We start from the raw sequence: 20,362 nt of genomic DNA, 5'->3' as shown, positions 1-20,362 counted from the left end.
TTCATTCTCCATGAATTTGAATACTTTCTTTCGAGTTTCCTGTTGTTGATTTCTACTTTTATTCCATTGTGGTCTGAAAAGATGGAAGGAATTATATTACATCTTTTGAATTTGCTTGTATTTTCTTTGTGTTCCAGGATGTGGTCTATTTTGGAGAAGGTTCCATGGGCTGCTGAGAAGTATGTGTATTCTGTTGTTCCTGGTTGAAATAATCTGAAAATGTCTATTAGGTCCATTTGGTTTATGGTTTCCTTTAGTTCTAAAGCATCTTTACTCATCTTTTGCCTCGAAGATCGATCCAGTGGTGTGAGAGGCGTATTAAAGTCTCCCAGAATTATTGTATTTGGGTCTACTTGGGATCTTATGTCCAGAAGGGTTTGTTTTACAAATGTGGTTGCACCCACATTTGGGGCATAAATATTTACTATCATTATATCTTCTTAGTGTATTGTTCCTTTTAATAAAAGGAAGTGCCCTGATTTGTCTCTTGATGTTTTTTAGTTTAAAGTCTGTTTTGTTGGATATCAGGGTTGCTACCCCTGCTCTTTTTTGGTCACCATTGGCATGGTATATTTTTTCCCATCCTTTCACTTTCAGTCTGTGAATGTCTTTGGCTGTAAGGTGAGTTTCTTGCAGACAGCATATATTTGGATTATGTTTTCTAATCCCCATTGCCAGTCTATGTCTTTTAATTAGTGAATTACGTCCTTTGACATTAAGAGATATTATTGAAATATGATTCTTGTTTTCTGCCATTTTGTGTTCTGTCTACTCTTGGGTGGTGTGATCTTTCTTCTTTACTTAAATGGCCCACTTATTAACTTCCTCTCTTCTCTGATTCTGAAGTCTGCTTCTTCTTTCTTCCTTATGTTTTATTTCTTTAAGAATTTTCTCTAGTGTTGGCTTTGAATTCATGAATTTTTTGAGATTCTGTTTATCTGGAAATACGTTGGTTTCACCATTGATCTTGAATAGTAGTTTTGCTGAATAAATGAGCTTTGGTTTGAAGTTATTTTCTTCCAGGGTCTGAATCATGTCGTACCAGTCTCTCCTAGCATTCATGACCTGGGTTGTATAGTCTGGGGTGATTCTTATTGTTTTGCCTCTATATGTCACCCGTCCTTTTGTTCTCACTGCTTTTAAGATTCCTTCCTTGGCCTCTATGTTGGTTATTTTGGTTATTATGTGGCGTGGAGTGGTGTTTCTTTGGTCCTGTCTCAGTGGAGTTCTGTATGCCTCCTGGACATGAAGGTCCAAGTCTCTTCCATATTTGGAAAATTCTCTGAGATTATTTCCTTGAAGATATTACAGATGCCCTTGGTCTGTACCTCTATCCCTTCTTCAATGCCTGTTATCCCTAAGTTAGGACTCTTCATATTATCCCATATTTGCTGGATGTTTAGGTTTTGTTGCTGTAAAGATTTCTGTATATCACTGACTGTGTTTTTGGTTTGGGATGTACTGTCTTCTAATATTGATATTGTGTTTTCCATTTCATCTAATCTTCCAGAATTTCTTTCTATTGCTGTTTTCATTTCACTTATTGCCTCTTTCATTTCATTCCAGACCTCTTTCTGATTCTTTTTTAGTGTTTCTAATTCACCTTTAACCTCCTCTATACTTGTTTTAAATCCTTTCATCATATTGTTCATCAAGATTCTGAACTCTCCTTCTTGTATTTCTAGTAGGTCAGTATTCATGATTTCTGCTGTCTCTTCATAATTTCTGGTTCTCATATTTATAGCGTTCTCTGTCCTGTTTTTCTGATTTCTACCCATCGTTTGTGGGTATTATGCTTAGTCCAATCTTAATATTAGGAGTTTAGGGGTATCGGCAAGTCAGCAGAGCTTTTCCTGTGTTGAGGGTGGGTGATGTGGGAGGAGCTGGGGTGATGGGTAAAGGAGTCAGATTAGGTAAAGGATATGTTTAGGTTGAGAAAGACTTTAAGTATGATAAGGTAATATCTTGCTGAGAATGATAGAGAGTTAACTAGTAGGACTTTTGTTAGTAGAGTAAGTATGGAGATATGAAATACGTTGAGTATTAAACAAGGAAGTATATTATGGGGAAAAGTTTTGGGGGAGAAGAGTATATAGGTTAGTGTGGGGAAGTTTGTAAGAGGGGTGATGGAAGGAGCAGACAAACAAAAAAAATCCACACAAGGTACCAAGACTATTATGTAATCCAAGAAAAAGAAAGAAAAAACCAATCAAAGGAGGAGAACGAAAAAAGGAAGGAAAGAGGAAGAAAGAGGTAAAAAGAACAAGAATAAAATAAAAGGAACTAGCAGCTGTGTGAAATCAGAAAATAAGGCAAACTATCAATATATATATATATATATATATATATATATATATATATATATATATATATATGTATGCAAGTTAAAGTAAAAGAAGGATACCAAAACAAAAGCACTGTAAAAGCAAAACAAAACAAAACATCCACAATAAAAGTAAAAAAAAAACAGTCCTACTTATTTACGAATATGGGGTCAGGTCCGTATAATATTTGCGTATCTGATTGCTTTGGTAGCTTTCAGAATATAATCCAATGTCTCTTAGTTTTATTTGTACTCTATTTTTATCTTCTTAGGTCACTCTGGGTGTTTGCACACCTTTCTTTCCTTTAACTGCTTTGAGTTTATGTGTCGGGATGTCTGGTATCACTGTTATTAGATTCTGTACAATTCCCAGGTTCTGCGTAATTCCAACCTGTAGTCAGCACCTCTGCACTCACCACCCTAGACTCTGGCCTGTGCTTCCCTACAGTAGGAGTGGAGGATGTCCAAAGTAGACTTGGAACCTCCCGCTGAGGTCCTGTGCAGATATTGTGTCTCGATGGATTTTCCTGTGTCTCTGGAAATTCCAGCTGGGCTAGCAGGTGTGGTCCCAAGATGTACCCTGGGCAAAGGGATGCTGGTTCCTGGATGCCCACACTTACTGCCAGAGCTCTGTCTATTCCGAGAGTGCAGGCTGGGTGTGCTGCTATTACTGGACCCAGGTGTGAGTGGGTGCAGCTGCCTAGTGCCTGCTGCTATGCTCCTCCAAGGTACATTGAGCTGTGCTCTAGCCTAGAACTGAGTATCAGGCTACCGGGTGGGCGGGCACTCCCAGCGGTGGGCCAGGGGCGCGGGATAGGTGCACAAGGGTCCGAGGGCACAGGCGCTGTGCGGTGTCCAGCAATGATCTCTGCCTCCCGCGGGGCATAGAAGCTGGGGGCCCGAGGAGATTTCACGGGCGCACAGAGCTTTTGCCGCCTGGAAAGCAGGCCTCCGGCAAGGTGGGTGTCTAGGTTCCAGTGGGGGGCAGGGGCTAGGCACACAAGGTAAACTCCGATTTAAGGGGTGGCGCTGACTACTAGCAGGGGTCTGGGGCGCAGACAGGGTACGTGAGGACAGTGCTGGGTTCTGAGGCGTGGGACAGATGCCCCGGGCCAGTGCTGGGCCTGGGGCTCACGCTAGGACCCGTACTTTCCCTGGACGCACTCAGGTACCTGGCTTCCTTGGTCCAGGAGTCCGTGGGAATCTCTGTGCTGTTGTGATCCAGTCGCTGGTGAGCACACAGAATTCTGACGTGTGTGCTGCTCGCTGCTTAAGATGAGGCCCTATGTCCGTTTTCAGTCCCGGATTATCTTGCCGCGGTGATTTCAGTCAGGGCTCGGGAGTGCAGTTTGGGCAGGCAGGCAGCCCGCGCAGGCAGCCTGCTGGCGGGCATCCCCATTGTATCTGCAGCAGGTCTGGTGTCCGATCTTTGTTCTTCTTCTTCTTCGAGTTCAGGGTTTCCGCCAAGGTACCTGGATCTGTTTTGGTTCCTGGGACGTATTTATTTTGTTGATTAAGACACTGCTTTCTAAGTAGTTGAACTTTATTTGTTTCAGCTACTGAGAAGTGCTCCCTATTTTATATTTTTGTTTTTTTTAATTATTTTTTATTTTTTTTATTTTTTTTGGTGGTACTGGGGGTGGAACCCAGGGACTTTCTACCTCTAGGCTATACTCCCAGACCTATTTTATGTTTTATTTGGAAACAGGGTCTCACTGAGTTGTCGAGAGCCTCACTAAGTAGCTGAGGCTGGCTTCGAACTCATGCGATCCTCCTGTCTCAGCCTCCCAAGCGCTGGGATTACAAGCGTGTGCTACCACACCCGGCTTATTTTATATTTTTGAAACAGGGTCTCTTACGCCAGCGCGGTGGCTGGCTTCGAACCTGCGCAATCCTGCTGTCTCCGCCTCCCAACCGCCAGGATTACAACCGTGCGTCACCACGCCCGGGCGATACTCAATGTTTTTTAATATAATTTTGCAGCTGGGCGTGATGGCACACGCTTGTTATCCCTGTGCTTGGGAGGCGTTGACAGGAGGATCGCGCAGGTTCGAAGCCAGCCTCGCTGGCTTAAAATACCCTGTTTCCAAAAATAAAAAATTATAAAATAGGTCTGGGAGTGTAGCCCGAGGTACAAGGGCTTCCAGGAACCCCAGTACCACCAAAAATAAATAAATAAATAAATAAATAAATAAATAAATAAATAATATTGCTATGTTTCCCAGATTGGTTAATTTCCTCAATGTGAGTTTTTTATTTCAGTTCCTTAGTAGCTGTATATGATTAGTGGTTACCATGTTAGATATCTTAGTTGGAGAAGATAGTTGATATTTGAATTTGTTAGCTAAGGAACCCTGAATCCAGAGTACCTCCAATTTTTTTTAGTACTGGGGATAGAACCCAGGGGCATTCTAACTTCAAGCTGTACCCCCAGCCCTATTTTTTAATTCTTTATTTTAAAATAGGGTCTCACTGAGTTGCAAAGGGCCTCAGTAAGTATAGCTAAGGCTGTCTGCGAACTGCAATCCTCTTGTCTCAGCCTCCCAAATGCTGGGATTACAAGCGTGGGCCACCACACCCAGTTGAGAGTAGTATTTTAACTATATTCTAAACTGAGAGGCAAAAATAAATAAATAAATAAATAAATAAATAAATAAATTGTAATCCTAGTACTTGGGAACCTGAGACAGGAGGATTGCAGGTTTGAGGCCAGCCTCAGCAACTTAGTGAGGCCCTCTGCAATGTAGGGAGAATCTCAGCCACCTAGTGAGACCCTATTTCAAATAAAAAATAAGCCTGACATGGTGGTGCATGCTTGTAATCCCAGTCCTTGGGAGGCTGAGACAGGAGGATTGCAGGTTCGCAGCCAGCCTCAGCTACTTAGTGAGGCCTTCTGCAACTTAGTGAGACCCTGTTTCAAAATAAAGAATAAAAAAATATGGCTGGGGGTGTAACTCAGAGGTAGAATGCCCCTGGGTTCCATCCCCAGTACTGCCAAAAATAAAAATGAAAATAAAAAATAAAAATCTTGTTGGGGGTATAGCTCACAGGTAGAATGCTCCTGGATTCAACCTCAAGTAAAGAAAGATTGGGAGAAAAAGGGAGGGATGGACAGAGGGATAGAGAAAAGAAAAGAAAAATCTTCTTTTTAAAGCATAGTATTTACATGAATTACAGGAAAATGATACCCTTAGTCTGGTGAAACCTTTCAGTAAAATAAAGAAATAGTTATTGCTTAACTATTCCTATAAGTAAATTTTTAGAATTTCAATGACACCTGATGTTTAATCTCACAACACATCCACTGAAATGTGTGCAAAATAAGTCAAATCCTATTTGGGATTGAGACTATGCTCTCAACAAATTTCAGATTTTTCTTGTCTCTTCACATAAATTAATTTACTAATATTTCTTCCTCAGAGGTCTGTGGGTTTTTATGTTTTGTGCAATTCTCACCGGGCTATATTTGCTTTGCATTCTTCAGCTGTAAAGTCAACGTGTCAAATGACTTTTATACAGTGCACATATTTGGAATGCTATTTTGCTACAAGAGTCTGGAAACATGGACATTACTCACTATGGTGCTTTTTAAAGGCAAAATATGTAAGAGTTTTGTAGCTGTGATTGCAGTGGGCCACCCTCTTTGGTGAGGAATGGTGTAGAGGTAGAGACTCTTACGGAATAGCCACATTGTGTAGACAGAGCAAATCAGTGTGAATCCAGGTTCTTCCTGTGTCTATACCCCAGGTCCCATGCAGTGCTGGCACATGAAGTGCTGCTACTTAACTGGCCTTTTTCTCCTGTGACTTTTTCATTTAGTGAGATCTAGTTGTGCTGGAGGACCAGCCTGTCAGATGCTCAAGGTGAGGAATGAGGAAATAAAGACAAGTATTTTTTCCTCTTTATTTATTCCATAAAGCAGTAGTACTCTACTGGTTAGAAATGGCATTTTTAATCAGTAAAGTACTACTGGAAGTTTATCTAGAAGTTTGTCCTAGCCAGGTGTGGTGGCACACACTTCTTTTATTATTATTTATTTATGTTTTGTGGTGCTGGGGATTGATCCCCAGGTTATTCTACCTCTGGGCTACACCCCCGACCCTTTTTGTTTTAAAACAGAAACTTATAGGTTGCTGAAGCTATCCTCAAATTTGTAGTCCTCCTATCTCAGCCTCCAAGTCCTAGGATTACAAGTATGTACCACCACCCCTGGTTTGTCACGTACGTCTAATCCCAGCAATGCATGAGGTTGAGGCAGGAGGAGCACAAGTTGGGAGGCCAGCCTGGAAAGTTAGTGAGACCCTGTCTCAAAAAACTCATTTTTATTTTTAGTTTTGTTTTGGTAATGGGGATTGAATCCAGGGGCATTCTGCCTCTGAGCTATACTCCCCACCCTTTTTTCTTTATTTTGAGACAGGATCTCACTGAGTTGCAGAGGGTCTTGCTAGGTTCCTGAGGCAAGATGCAAACCTGCAATATTCCTCTATCAGCCTCCCAAGTACTAAGGTTACAGGTATATACCACCACACCCAGTTTTAAAAACGTTTAAAAAGGGCTTAGGGATATAGCTCAGTGGTAGAGTACTTACCTAGCACATGTGAAACCCTGTTCAATTCCCAGTACTAACAACAAAACAAGAAGGAGTTTATCCTAATTTTATGTGTGGTGGTGTGCTCCTGTAGTCCCAGCTGAAGCCAGAGGATCATTTGAGTTCAGGAGTTGAGACCAGCTTGGGCAAGACTTTGTATTTATTTTTTATTTTTTTATTTTTATTTTTTGGTGGTACTGGGGTTACCTCCGGACTACACTCCCAGACCTATTTTTACATTTTTATTTTGGAAACAGGGTCTCCTAAGCCAGCCCGCACAGCTGGCTTCGAACCTGCACGATCCTCCTGTCTCTGCCTCCCAAACGTGGGGATTACAAGCGTGCGCCACCACGCCCAGCTAAGACTTTGTATTAAAAAAAAAAAAAAGGAGCCTGGCATGGTAGAGCATGCTTGTAATCTAAGCATTCGGAAGGCTGAGACAGTAGGATCACAGTTCACAGACAGCTTCAGATACTTAGTGAGGCCCTCTGCAACTTAGTGAGACCCTGTTTCAAAATAAAAAATAAAAAATAGCCGGGCGTGGTGGCGCATGCTTGTAATCCCCGCGCTTGGGAGGCGCTCGGAGGTCGAATGCTCCTCGATTCCATCCCCAGACCCGAAAAAAAAAAAAGAAAGAAAATTTATCCTCTTACTTAAATTAAGGTATTTTAATGCCGGGCGTGGTGGTGCACGTTTGTAATCCCCGCGCTTGGGAGGCAGAGATAGGAGGATTGCGCAGGTTCGAAGCCAGCCACGAGCTCTGGTTTAGGAGACCCTGTTTCCAAATAAACATGTAAAAATAGGTCTGGGAGTGTATCCCGGAGGTAGAAGGGCTTCCAGGAACCCCAGTACCACCCCCCCCAAAAAATTAATGTATTTTAATGAAATGTGTTAGGAATGCCAATAGAAGCCAAATATTGTGTGCTAGGCCCCTTACCCTCAGAGCAAGAGCAGGAGTGCTAAAGGGATCTGTGTGTCTAACTTCCTCTCTTTGGTAGGAAACAATAGGGAACTGTTCTCTTATTTCTTCGTGTGTCTAATAAACACAAAAGCCAGAGCTAGACATAGAGAAGAGTAAAATTTGTCACTGCCTATGAGTTTTCAAGTAAATCTACTAACACATATGCAAAGATAATGTGAGCAGTATTTGGGAGGACTCTGATATACAGAGCTGGATGTGCGGGTCCTGGGAGTGGGGAAAGTAAACTGGAGTAAATGACTTTTGAGCCAGGTCTTGATGCACTAGTAAATGTCTTGCAGAAAAAGTTATACACAGTCACACCTTAGAAAAATATGAAAATCATAAGCTGGGCGTGGTGGTGCACACTTGTAATCCCAGCATTTGGGAGGCTGAGACAGGAGGATCGCAGCTCACAGATAGCCTCAGCTACTTACTGAGGCTCTTTGCAACTCAGTGAGACCCTACTTCAAAATAAAGAACAAAAAATTGGACTAGGGGTGTAGCTCAGAAATAGTATGTTCCTGGGTTCCATCTTAGTACCAAGAAAGAAAGGAAGAAAGAGAACAAAAGAAAGAAAGGAAAAAACATGGAAATTCATGAGAGTTTAACTAATTATCTCATCACAAAAGAGTTAACTGCAAAGTATTTTGAGGCCCAAAGGAAGGAGCACCTACTCCCTGGGGATAGCTCAGTCACTCAAGTCGTATGTACCCTTTGTCCAAACCACCAGCAGCAAGGGTTCTCAGCCGAAGGTGAGCTGCATAGGAAACAGGCTTCTGTGTGGATCCAGCACTTTCCTGGGAAAGAGAGACGCACCTGCAAGTACTTGAACTTTTTGGACATTAGTGAGTCCTCTGCCGTAGGGTTGATGCTTGATTGAGGCACAGCACAGCTGGAGTGAAATATTCTTTCAGCTACTCTGTTCCCCATTGTCAACAGAGCATAAAGATAGAAGTGGGCTAGGCACAATGGTACATCCATGCAATCCCAGTACTTGGGAGGCTGAGAGAGGAAGATCGTTGGCTCTTGGCCAGCCTCAACAACATGGGGTCCTCTGCAATTTAGTGAGACCCTATTAAAAAAAATATAGCTGAGAGGTAAAATGCCCTTGGCATTCAGTCCCCAGTAACACACACACACACACGCACGCACGCACGCACGCACGCACACACACACACACACACACACACACAAACACACACACAGTCCAAATTTCATTCCTAAACTTACTTGAGTGACTTGACACAATAGGAGTCTTGGTTTCATCACTGTAATGGGACTGCAGTTACCTGTCTACTAGGGCAATTGTGAGAATTAAGTAAGACTGTTGGCTTGAATGGTTTAATCAGGACCTAGTATCTGATACTCAACAAAGCTGTAATTTTATACACACCAAGAAGCCTAATCACTTACTCCTAAACATTTTAGTAATCTGAAACAGCGTTCTTAGAACAGGCACGGGAGCATCCCAAGAGCTGGGTGACCTAGTCCTAATAAATTCAACATTCTCAAGTTATAGCCAGTCATGGTGGTGCATACTTGTAATCCCAGTATTTGGGAGGCTAAGATAGGAGGATCACAGGTTTAAGGACAGCCTCAGCAAGTAATGAGAGCTTCATCAACCTAATGAGAGCCTGTTTAAAAATAAAAATAAAATAGGGCTGGGGGAGTAGCTCAGAGGTAGATTGCCCCTGGGTTCAATCTCCAGTACTACAAAAATAACAAAACATTCTCAAGTAATGTTGGTTAACATCAGTCTGTCATTAAAGGCCTGGCCATTTTTGGGTTTTTGGAAAGCTATCTCTATGGGCCCACTCAATTAAACTCACCAGTGCTTAATGCCAACCTGAGAGATTTCTTGGGAAGTAATAACATTTATTGTACATTTACTAGAGGTCAGGTACTCCACTAATCTGCACCAAAAATGACACCTAGAGGTAGGTTTTACAATTCATAAGTTTTGTAAATGAGGCAGCTGAGGCTTGCAGATACTGAGTAACTTGCCTACGGTTGCACACACGCTATTAAATGGCAGATTTAGAATTTGAACCTTTGCTCTTGGCCATTGCACTGAACTGGGTAGGCTCTGAAATCAAGACCTGGTTTTCAGATCCACTCCCTCCAGGAATATGACCTTGAGTCATTTTGTAAAAGTATCTCCAAGTCTTGGGTTTTCATATAAAACACAGTATGAATTCTCCCAGGGGAGGCCTGTTTTGAGGGCTGAAATCAGGTCAGAAGTGCCTGTCCCAGGTGCTGGCACATGACAGACTCAGCGCAGGAGGCTGTAACTGTCTGTGTACTCTGGTCTGCTCTCTGCTTCTGTTGTGGATGCCCCGTGGCAGTGACCTTTGAACTGTAGATACATGTTAGAGTACCTCTTTTTAATTAGCTGAAGATATTTCCAATTTCATAGCCTAAATAGAGCCATGTGGTATATATTTTAAGGAAAATATCTAGGTGATACCAGCTAGATTTAGATATTTTTGTGTTTGCTAAGCAATACTTTATGCCTAAAATAGAATAAAATATTTCAGTTGCAAAATGTTTCAAAAACATGTTTTATACTTTGTTTTCTTGTTTTTAAAAGAATTGTACTTTAGCCAGGTGTGATGTGCACACTTCTAATCCCATTATTTGGGAAACTGAGATAGGATCATAGTTTCAAGAACAACCTCAGCAACTTAGGCCTCCACAACTTAGTGAGACCCTGTTTCAAAATAAAAAATAAAGAAATAGGGCTGGGGTATATGTCAGGTATAGAATACCCCTGGATTCAATCCCCAATACCACCAAAAAATGATTACACACACACACACACACACACACACACACACACACACACACACACGTATGTATGATATGTTTGAAGTTAAGAGATAAAGGATGATTGCAGTATTTTGTAGATCTTTATGTTTGTTTTTTAAAAACAGAGTATATGTTGCCCAGGCTGATTTAGACTCTTGGCCTCAGGTGATCCTTCTGCTTCAGCCTCCTGAATAACTGGGACTACTTTTTAGATCTTTAAAATGAGACAGAACAATGTCTGGTGTTGTGGCGCATGCTTGTAATCCCTGGGCTTGGGAGGCGGAGACAGGAGGATCACACAGGTTCGAAGCCAGCTGCGCTGGCTTAAAAGACCCTGTTTCCAAAATACAAAAATATAAAAAAAAAAAAATAGGTCTGGGAGTGTAGGCCAGAGGTAGAAGGGGTTCCAGAAACCCCAGTACCAACAAAAAACTTAAAAATAAAATGAGACAGAAAGATTACAGGTTCTAGGCCAGCCTCAGCAATTTATTGAGACCCTCAGTCTCAATGAGCCTCAGTCTCTCAATGAGACCCTGTTCAAAAAATTAAAAAGGCTGGTGGTATATCTTAGAGGTAGAATGCCCCTGGGTTCAATGCCCTGTACTCCCTCTTCCCCCAAAATGTCCTTGAAGCTGCCGGGCGTGGTGGCGCACGCTTGTAATCCCCGCGCTTGGGAGGCAGAGACAGGAGGATCGCGCAGGTTCGAAGCCAGCCGCGCGCGCTGGCTTAGGAGACCCTGTTTCCAAATAAAAATGTAAGAATAGGTCTGGGAGTGTAGCCCCGAGGTAGAAGGGCTTCCAGGAACCCCAGTACCACAAAAAAAAAAAAAAAAAAAAAATGTCCTTGAAGTTGCTTTGGTTTTTCCAGATATTATGTGTCTGATAGCCTAGGGTTAAATGTGGCCCTCTTTTTTTATATAATTGTTTTAAAGGATTTTGTTAATACTTCTAAGATACTTCTGAGTGCCTTATTTAGGAAGTAAAAGAATGAGACTGTAGAATAAATATATATGATGTGAATTTTTCCCACTTGCTTTTCTTAAAAAATTATGATGCAGCAAATTTAATTTTTATTTGCAAATATTCTACTGTTTATTGACAGAAGGACTTATATGACTAGCTTTTACTTTTGTGGTAAATATCTAGGGTTAATATGAGGGATTGATTTTAGCAGATGTCCTTTTTAGCCAGTAACTTCTTTCATTAAGTCCCAACTTGGTGCACAATAGAATGACCTGAGAACTTGATTTTTGTTTTGCACTCTGTGTGTTTAGTCTTTAGAGATTCTGATGTAGTGGGTCTAGAGTAAGAATTTGGGTCTCCACCTCATGTAATTTTGAGGATCAGCCATGGTTGAGCACCATTGTACTGAAGCAAGAAGTGAGTGAGATGTAGTGGTACTGTGAGCAGGGAAAAGGAAATAACAATAAACCGGAGTCATTTCCTTCTCTTCTTATGCATAGTGAACAGCCCAGGGGAGAGGAAGACCAAAGACCACCTGGAATCCCTAGGGGTTAGGGAATGAAGGAGCTGGGGAGGGGGAGGCAATCCTGTAATCCCAGCACTGGGGAGGCTGGGACCAGAGAATCCCAAGTTTGAGACTGGCTAGCCTGAGTAACTTAGACCCTATCCCCCCCCCCAAAAAAAAAAAAAAAAAATGAAGGGAAGCCATGCGGGATGGTGCACAGCTGTAATCAGTACTTGGGAGATGGAGGAGGATTGCAGGTTCAATGACAGCCTCAACAACATAGTGAGACTCTCAGCTACCGAGTAAGATACTGTTTCAGAACAAAACGTAAGAAGAGCTGGGGGTCTACCTCAGAGTTTTGTCCCTGAGTTCTATCTCCAGTACTGCCAAAAATAAAAAATAAAAAAAGTGAAAGAGTTTTTTTTTCTATCTTTGTAGACATGGAAGGACGTTAAACTTTGAGCAGTTCCACAAAGGATGCGCTAATGGATGACAGCAATACTCCTGTATCTAATCTGCAATTAGAACCACAAGATGGGCATCATCCTGGTGACAGCGTGCAAGGGGGAGTAACGCGCTTGCCTTCTGTGTCTGATGAAAATGAAAATCAGGTTGATGGGGTGGGGCCTGAGCGGCTGACCAGCAGTGACAGTGCCATGGGAAAGACGGAAGTGTCAGAGCAGGACAGTCTCAACAATAACGAGAGCTTCCTGGCTGGTGGCCAGGTAGCTGCGGCTGCAGGAGAGAGCTGGGAGAGCGCCCCGCGGGAGAGCCCTGGCTCCTTGGAAAGAGAGAGGACAGGACCTGGAAACAGAATTACGAGGACCAGAAAAGGCACCGTTAAGAAGACCCCACCAGGTATTTTTTAAAGTTATTTATAGCGTGGTGGCGCAGGCTTGTAATCTCCCCCCACCCACCCCTCCATCCCTGCTTGGGAGGCAGAGACAGGAGGCTTGCGAAGGTTCAAAGCCAGCCTCGCTGGCTTAAGAGACCCTGTTTTCAAATTTAAAAAAAATATAAAATAGGTCTGGGAGTGTAGCCCGGAGGTAGAAGGGTTTCCTTGAGCCCCAGTACCACACACACACACACACACAAAAGTTATTTATAGTATTCTTTAAAATCAGCCGCCTTCCCATCCCATACTGTGTCTTGCATCTTGATTTTCCTCTCTTGCTGTACTAGTTTCACAGCAGCGCACACAGGTCCATCCTGCTGTGGAGTAGTCCATGCATGTGATGCATCTCCATGGAGTTCCATTGGCTAGTCGTGCCATATTTTATTTACTTTCTTCCTTATGCTTGTGCCTAGTTTTACTATAATAGGCAGTGATGAAGTTGACATTCTATGGACCTGTTTTTGCAATAGGTATTTGAAATATATATGTCTCCTTCCTTTATAAATAATGCCATTTTCTACAAATACCAGCCTTAAAATTTTTCTTCTGCCAGTACTATGGCTTTGATGTCTCTAATCTAATCTGTAAATTGATGTGCTAGTAAGCCCCTTTATGGTATCTTTCCCACTCTGTAGGTGATGTGTATGTATGTGTGTGTGTGTGTGTGTGTGTGTATGTGTGTGTGTATATATATATATATTTCCTTTCTTTTACTTCTTTTTCTTTTTTTATTTTTAAATTTTGATACTAGAGATTGAACCCAGGGGGTATTCTACTGCCAAGCCTCTGTAGCCTCCCATCTTTTTTTTTTTTTTTTTTTTTTTTCTGTACTGAGGATTGAACCCAGGGACATTTTATCTCCGAGCTACATCTCCAGCCCTATTTTAAAAATTTGTTTGTTTGTTTGTTTATTGTGGTACTGGGAATGGAACCTAAGGTCATTCTACTTTCAAGCTATACCCCCAGTCCTATTTTTTATTCTTTATTTTGAAACAGTGTCTCACTGAGTTGCAAAGGGGCTCATTAAATAGCTGAGGCTGTCTGCAAACCAGGATCCTCCTATCTCAGCCTTCCAAATGCTGGGATTACAAGTGTGTGCCACCACACCCAACCTATTCTTTAATTTTTAAAACAGGGTTGACTAAGTTGTGGAGGGTCTCACTAAGTAGCTGAGGATGGCTGTGAACTTGCAATCTTTCTATCTCAGCCTCCCTAGTACTGGCTTTACAAGCATGTGCCACCATGCCCAGCTATCTGCAGCCCTTTTAATTTTTATTGTTTATTTATATACTTATTTATTTTTATTGGTACATTGTAGTCATACATCTTAATGGAATACAAGATAGTAAAGGCATCCATGCACACATCACTCATTTAGCCCTACTCCAATTCCCACCTCGTTTTCTCTCCCCTCCCTCCTTCTCATGTTTGGCTTAGTGATGGACTTTTGATATGTTGGTGAATATACATCATGTACATTAGGGAATTTCTGTCTTCCTCTCTCCCATCCCCCTGATGTCGCCTTATCTACTCATCTATAGTATCCCCTTCTTTGTCTAGAGTTCCTCCTATGACCCTTTTTCTCCCTACCTCCCACATAGTAGGGAGAATATCCGATTTCTTACTTTTTGTGACTGATTAGTCTCTTAGCATAATATTCTCCAGTTCTATCCAATTCCCTGCAGATAATATAATTTTGTTCTTCTTTATGTCTAAGTAAAATTCCATTGTATACATATTCCATAGTTTTGTAATCCATTCATCTGTTGATGATCTGTTTAAACAGGCCTATTTTTATTGTATTTTTTTTTTTTTTTGGCAGTACCAGGGATAGAACTCAAGGGCATTCTACCTCCAAGCTATACCCCCAGTCCTATTTTTTACTCTTTATTTTGAAACAAGGTCTCACTGAGTTGCAAAGAGCCTCACAAAGTAGCTGCGGCTGTCAATGTACCGTAATCCTCCTGTCTCAGCCTCCCAAATACTGGGATTACAAGTGTGCACCACCACACCCATCTTATTTTATTAATTTTATTTTTTTGTTTTTGTTTTGTTTTGGTGGTACTGGGGGTGGAATCCAGAGGCTTTCTACCCTGGGCTATACTCCCAGACCTTTTTTATATTTTATTTGGAAACAGGGTCTCACTAAGTTGCTGAAAGCCTCACTAAGTAGCTGAGGCTGGCTTCGAACCTGTGCGATCCTCCTGTCTCAGCCTCCCAAGCGCGGGGATTACAAGCATGGGCCACCACACCCGGCTTATTTTATTAATTTTAAACAGGGTCTCACTAAGTTGGAGAGGACTTCATGAAGTAGCTGAGACTGGCCGTGCACCTGTGATCCTCCTGTCTCAGACTCCCAAGTACTGGGATTACAAGCGTGCGCCACCATACCTGGCCCGTTTTTTTGTATTTTTTTCAACTTTTTTTTTCTTGGTGGTACTGGGGTTTCTGGAAACCCTTCTACCTCTGAGCTACACTCCCAGACCTATTTTATATTTTTATTTGGAAACAGGGTCTCTTAAGCCAGCCGCGCGATCCTCCTGTCTCCGCCTCCCAAGCGCGGGGATTACAAGTATGCGCCACCACGCCCAGCTTTTTTGTATTTTTTAAAAAATATATGATATTCTCTGGGCTTGGGAGGTAGAAGGGTTTCCAGGAACCCCAGTACCATAAATATATATATATATGTATATATATATATATTTATATATATTCATATATAAATATATTTATATATTATATTTATATATATAAATATATTTGATATTCTATTTTTAACCAAAAAATTTTTTTTTGGTAGTTAAGGGTTCTTACAACACTTTTGTTTAAAATACAAATTTATTTGCTCTATGCTTCCTCAGTGTAATTTGTAGTAATTTTTTATGTGTCCAAAGCCTAGAACTAGAAAAAAATATAGGCCAATAATACTAGGAGACATGTCTCTAAGGTTTTCTGGAGGCAGTATTTACACAGATCAGCTAATGTCTTGAACTTAGCCCCGGAGCAGTTCAGTGGTCATTATTGTAGGCCTCTCCCCCAAAAGAGAATTGAATTTTCTCAATACAGCCATTCAAGCAAGGTTTCAAGCTGTGTTACATCTAGTTTTCACTGTAGTTAAAGCTGACACCTTAGGTAAAATATTATCTTAAGAAGGAATGGAAATTAGCCTATGAATTTTTAACAGCTTTATTGAAGTATAGTTCACGTGTATATTTGCATTTTACGTGTCTGGCTTTGACTGTAGTAGAACTTGTCTAAATGGCCTCCAAACTCACATGCTGAGTGGAGTTGGTCAGTAGCCTCTGTCTTGACAGCTGTGGCCTGGACTGAGGTCATTGGGTTAAAGAGGACTTGGTGAATAGGCGTTTGCCTGCCTTGCCTCTTGCATTCAAATATAAACATGTGCTACACTGGATAAGGCCCAGTAAGAGGGATGACAGGAGCTGGGGTTGATGCTCTGGAACTGGAATCCATTCTGTTCACTAGGTAAGTGAATGAACAGTTTTACTTCAGTATAGTCCATATACTTACAACATTCTAAAGTCTGGCTTACTTTATCTCAGCGTCTAGTAGATTTCCATCTCTTTTAAACTATAATATCTTTGGACAGTGACGTGAGAAACAATAGTCTTCTCTTTTTACTCTTTCCTTTTCAAGGACCTGATCAATGCAGATAGGCCATATCTCTTCTGAAAGGTAGCCATTTCCTGGGTAAGAATAGAATAAAAGTGTCCCTGATTCATAGAGAATCAAAATGATTTTATAACCAGAAGAAACTTTAAGGCTACTAGTCCAAACTCCTTTAAGGGCAAAAGAAAAAAAAATAGCCAAATTTAAAAAAATTGTTTTCTTTCGCTGCCATCACAAGTTACCAGAAATGTAGTGGCTTAAAACAAGACAATTTTGTTCTTATAACTCTGAACATCAAGAATTGAGCACCATTCTCATTGGCTTAAAATTAGCTGTCAAGGGGTTTGGGGGAGAGAAGAGGAGACTGTTGATTGAACCCATGGAAATTCTGTCTCTGAGCTATACCCCAGCCCTATTTTATTTTATTTATTTATTTTTTGAAACAGGGTCTCACTAAGTTTCTGAGGACCTCACTAAGTTGTTGATGCTGTCCTTAGACCTACATCCTCCTGTCTCAGCCACTGAAGTACCGAGATTACAGGCATGCACCAGTACACACAGCTCATTTTCTTTATTAAAGTTCTACTGATTAGTAATCTTAGCTCCATTTGTTACCTTAATTTTCCTTTGCAGCTGCAATATAACATATAGTTCTAAGAATTGGAAAGCCATCATCTTTTTTTTAATTTTTATTGTTGCATTGTAATCATACATCACATTGGAATATAAGACTTGAGAGGATATACAAGCACACATCATCCAATTAGCCCTCATCCAGCCCCCATCCCATTCCCTCCCCCTCCCTCAATCCCATGCTTGTTTGGTGATTAACTTTGATACATATGTTTATGTACCTCCTGCTTTTTAAAGAGGCTCCATCCTCCCCTATTCCATACCCTCTGATTGGTCACCTTAATTGCCTCACTATAGGGCCCTTTCTATAGCTCAACCACTTCCTGTTGCTCGATTCCTCCTAGTTATTGCTGATTAGGGGAAGCATCTGGTTTTAATTTTCTGCGATATTTCTCTGTGCATGCCGCATTGCAAATACCGATCCCACTCTTGACGGCCCCAGTTGTGGCCTGGCTACCCGGTGGACTGATCAGACCTCGCTGGCTCAAGCAGCAGCCTTGCCTCATGGGAGGCCCTGGTTCTGGCCTCGCTGGCCCCGACACTGGCCTAACCCCTCAGCTGGCTCCGATCCCGGCCTTGGAGGCCCCAGCACCGGCCTTGCCTCATGGCAGGCTCCTATGTTAGCCGATGGCCCCGGCACCGGCCTAACCCCTCAGCAGGCTCTGATCCAGGCCTCAGAGGCCCCAGCATCGGCCTTGCCTCGCAGCAGGCTCCGATCCCGGCCTTGCTGGCCCCAGCACCGGCCTAACCCCTCGGTAGGCTCCGATCCCGGCCTCGGAGGCCTCAATAACAGCCTTGCCTCACGGAAGGCTCCGATGCCAGCCGTTGGCCCCAGCACCGGCCTAACCCCTTGGCAGGCTCTGATCCCGGCCTCGGAGGCCCCAGCACCGTCCTTGCCTCACGGCAGGCTCCGATCCCGGCCACGCTGGCCCTGGCACCGGCCTGACCCCTCGCAGGCTCCGATCCCAGCCTCGGAGGCCCCAGCACCGGCCTTGCCTCATGGCAGGCTCCGATCCCGGCCACGCTGGCCCCGGCACCAGCCTGACCCCTCAGCAGGCTCCGATCCCGGCCTCAGAGGTCCCAGCACCGGCCTTGCCTCACAGCAGGCTCCGAACCCGGCCTCATTGGCCCCGGCACCAGCCTAACCCCTCAGCAGGCTCTGATCCCAGCCTCGGAGGCCCCAACACCGGCCTTACCTTGCAGCAGGCTCCGATCCCGGCCTCGCTGTCCCCAGTAACCGGCCTAACCCCTCGGCAGGCTCTGATCCCGGCCTCGGAGGCCTCAATAATGGCCTTGCCTCATGGAAGGCTCTGATCCTGGCCTTGGAGGCCCCAGCACCAGCCTTGCCTCACGGCAGGCTCCCATCCCGGCCTCGCTGGCCCCATCTCCGGCCTAACCCCTCAGCAGGCTCCAATCCCGGCCTCGCTGGCCCCAGCACCAGCCTAACCTCTCGGCAGGCTCCGATCCCAGCCTCAGAGGCCTCAATAGCAGGTTTGCCTCACGGAAGGCTCCGATGCCGGGCCAGTGGCCCCGGCACTGGCCTAACCCCTCAGCAGGCTCTGATCCCGGCCTCAGAAGCCCCAGCATCGGCCTCGCCTCGCGGCAGGCACCGATCCCGGCCTCGCTGGCCCTAGCACTGGCCTAACCCCTCGGCAGGCTCCGATCCCAGCCTCGGAGGCCCCGCACCAGCCTTCCCTCATGGCAGGCTCAGATCCCGGCCTCGCTGGCCCTGGCACCAGCCTACCCCCTCGGCAGGCTCTGATTCCAGCCTCGATGGCCCCAGCACTGGCCTAACCCCTCGGCAGGCTCCAATCCTGGCCTCAGAGGCCTCAATAACGGCTTTGCCTCATGGAAGGCTCCAATGCTGGCCAGTGGCCCCGATACCGGCCTAACCCCTCAGCAGGCTCTGATCCTGGCCTTGGAGGCCCCAGCATCGGCCTTGCCTCGCGGCAGGTTCCAATCCTGGCCTCGCTGGCCCCAGCACCGGCCTAACCCCTCGGCAGGCTCCAATCCTGGCCTCGGAGGCCTCAATAATAGCCTTGACTCACGGAAGGCTCCAATGCCGGCCGTTGGCCCCAGCACCGGCCTAACCCCTCAGCAGCCTCCGTTCCAGGCCTCGGAGGCCCCAGCACCATCTTTGCCTCATGGTAGGCTCCGATCCCGGCCATGCTGGCCCTGGCACCGGCCTGACCCCTCGGCAGGCTCTGATCCCGGCCTCAGAGGCCCCAGCACCGGCCTTGCCTCACGGCAGGCTCCTATCCCGGCCTCATTGGAAAGCCATCATCTTTGAGAGCTATTATCTGCCCACCAGAAAACAGTTTTAATTGAGGTAAACTAATGATGACTTTTACAACAGAATTTACTTTACACAATCTCTTGGTACATTATTTTGTACACTATGCAGGGTTTCTTCGTGGACAGGTATTTGCTGAGCATGGTATACCAGACATGTATTGGTGGGCCTGCTTCTCAGGGCGCTGGCGAGCGCAGTCTACAAGATGAGAGTCTTGATAGGGATGAGCAAGCACATGGTTGTGGAAACTGTCCTGAGAGTGGTACAGAAAGCTTCCAGGAGGAATTGATAGCCAGGCTCAGATGAGACAAATAAGAAGTAGTCAAGTAAAGAAGATGGGGATAAAGACGGAGGTCTTTAGGGGTCACAGGACTAAAGATCATCTGATGTTTTGCAACTGTCAATATTCACTTTGGCTAGAAGGGAATAAAAGGAAAGGAAAATACAAGGAAAGAGAGTAGATCTGTTAGAGAGGTTGAGATGCAGGAAATTAACAAGGTCTTGATTATAAATTATTTTTCATATTATAGTTGCCAGTTTAGGCCTTATCAGTAGGTTCAAGCATGACATTGAATAGTGACGTGCATTGCAGTTTTTAGGATGATTGCTCAGTCTGTGGTATAAAATAGGTTGGAGCAGTGCAAGATGAGAGTCGAAATGAGCTGCTGAGCTGCTGCAGTTACCTGTGCACTGGAGTGGCTGGCCCCTGGCTGGCTGTCTTAGAGATTGCTCCACAGTTGTCCAGGAGAATAGCAATGTCTCAG

The 20,362-nt window shown here is 44.0% G+C and overlaps 1 protein-coding gene across 1 annotated transcript in view; it reads left to right on the top strand.

The window, feature by feature from the left end:
* Positions 1-12,632: 12,632 nt before the first annotated feature.
* CNST (consortin, connexin sorting protein) overlaps positions 12,633-20,362 on the top strand; it is a gene marked incomplete at both ends in the record, with an annotated part of 58,025 nt that continues 50,295 nt past the window's right edge. The window contains one exon of the mRNA XM_080698690.1: positions 12,633-13,005. Within this exon, the coding sequence (XP_080554816.1) occupies positions 12,633-13,005 (373 nt within the window). The remainder of the gene's footprint in view (positions 13,006-20,362) is intronic.

Source organism: Muscardinus avellanarius (assembly GCF_963383645.1).
Source record: "Muscardinus avellanarius genome assembly, chromosome: 7".
Lineage (NCBI taxonomy): Eukaryota > Metazoa > Chordata > Mammalia > Rodentia > Gliridae > Muscardinus > Muscardinus avellanarius.
The sequence above is the reverse complement of the archived record's forward strand: the minus strand, read 5'-3'. Positions and strand labels throughout refer to the sequence as shown.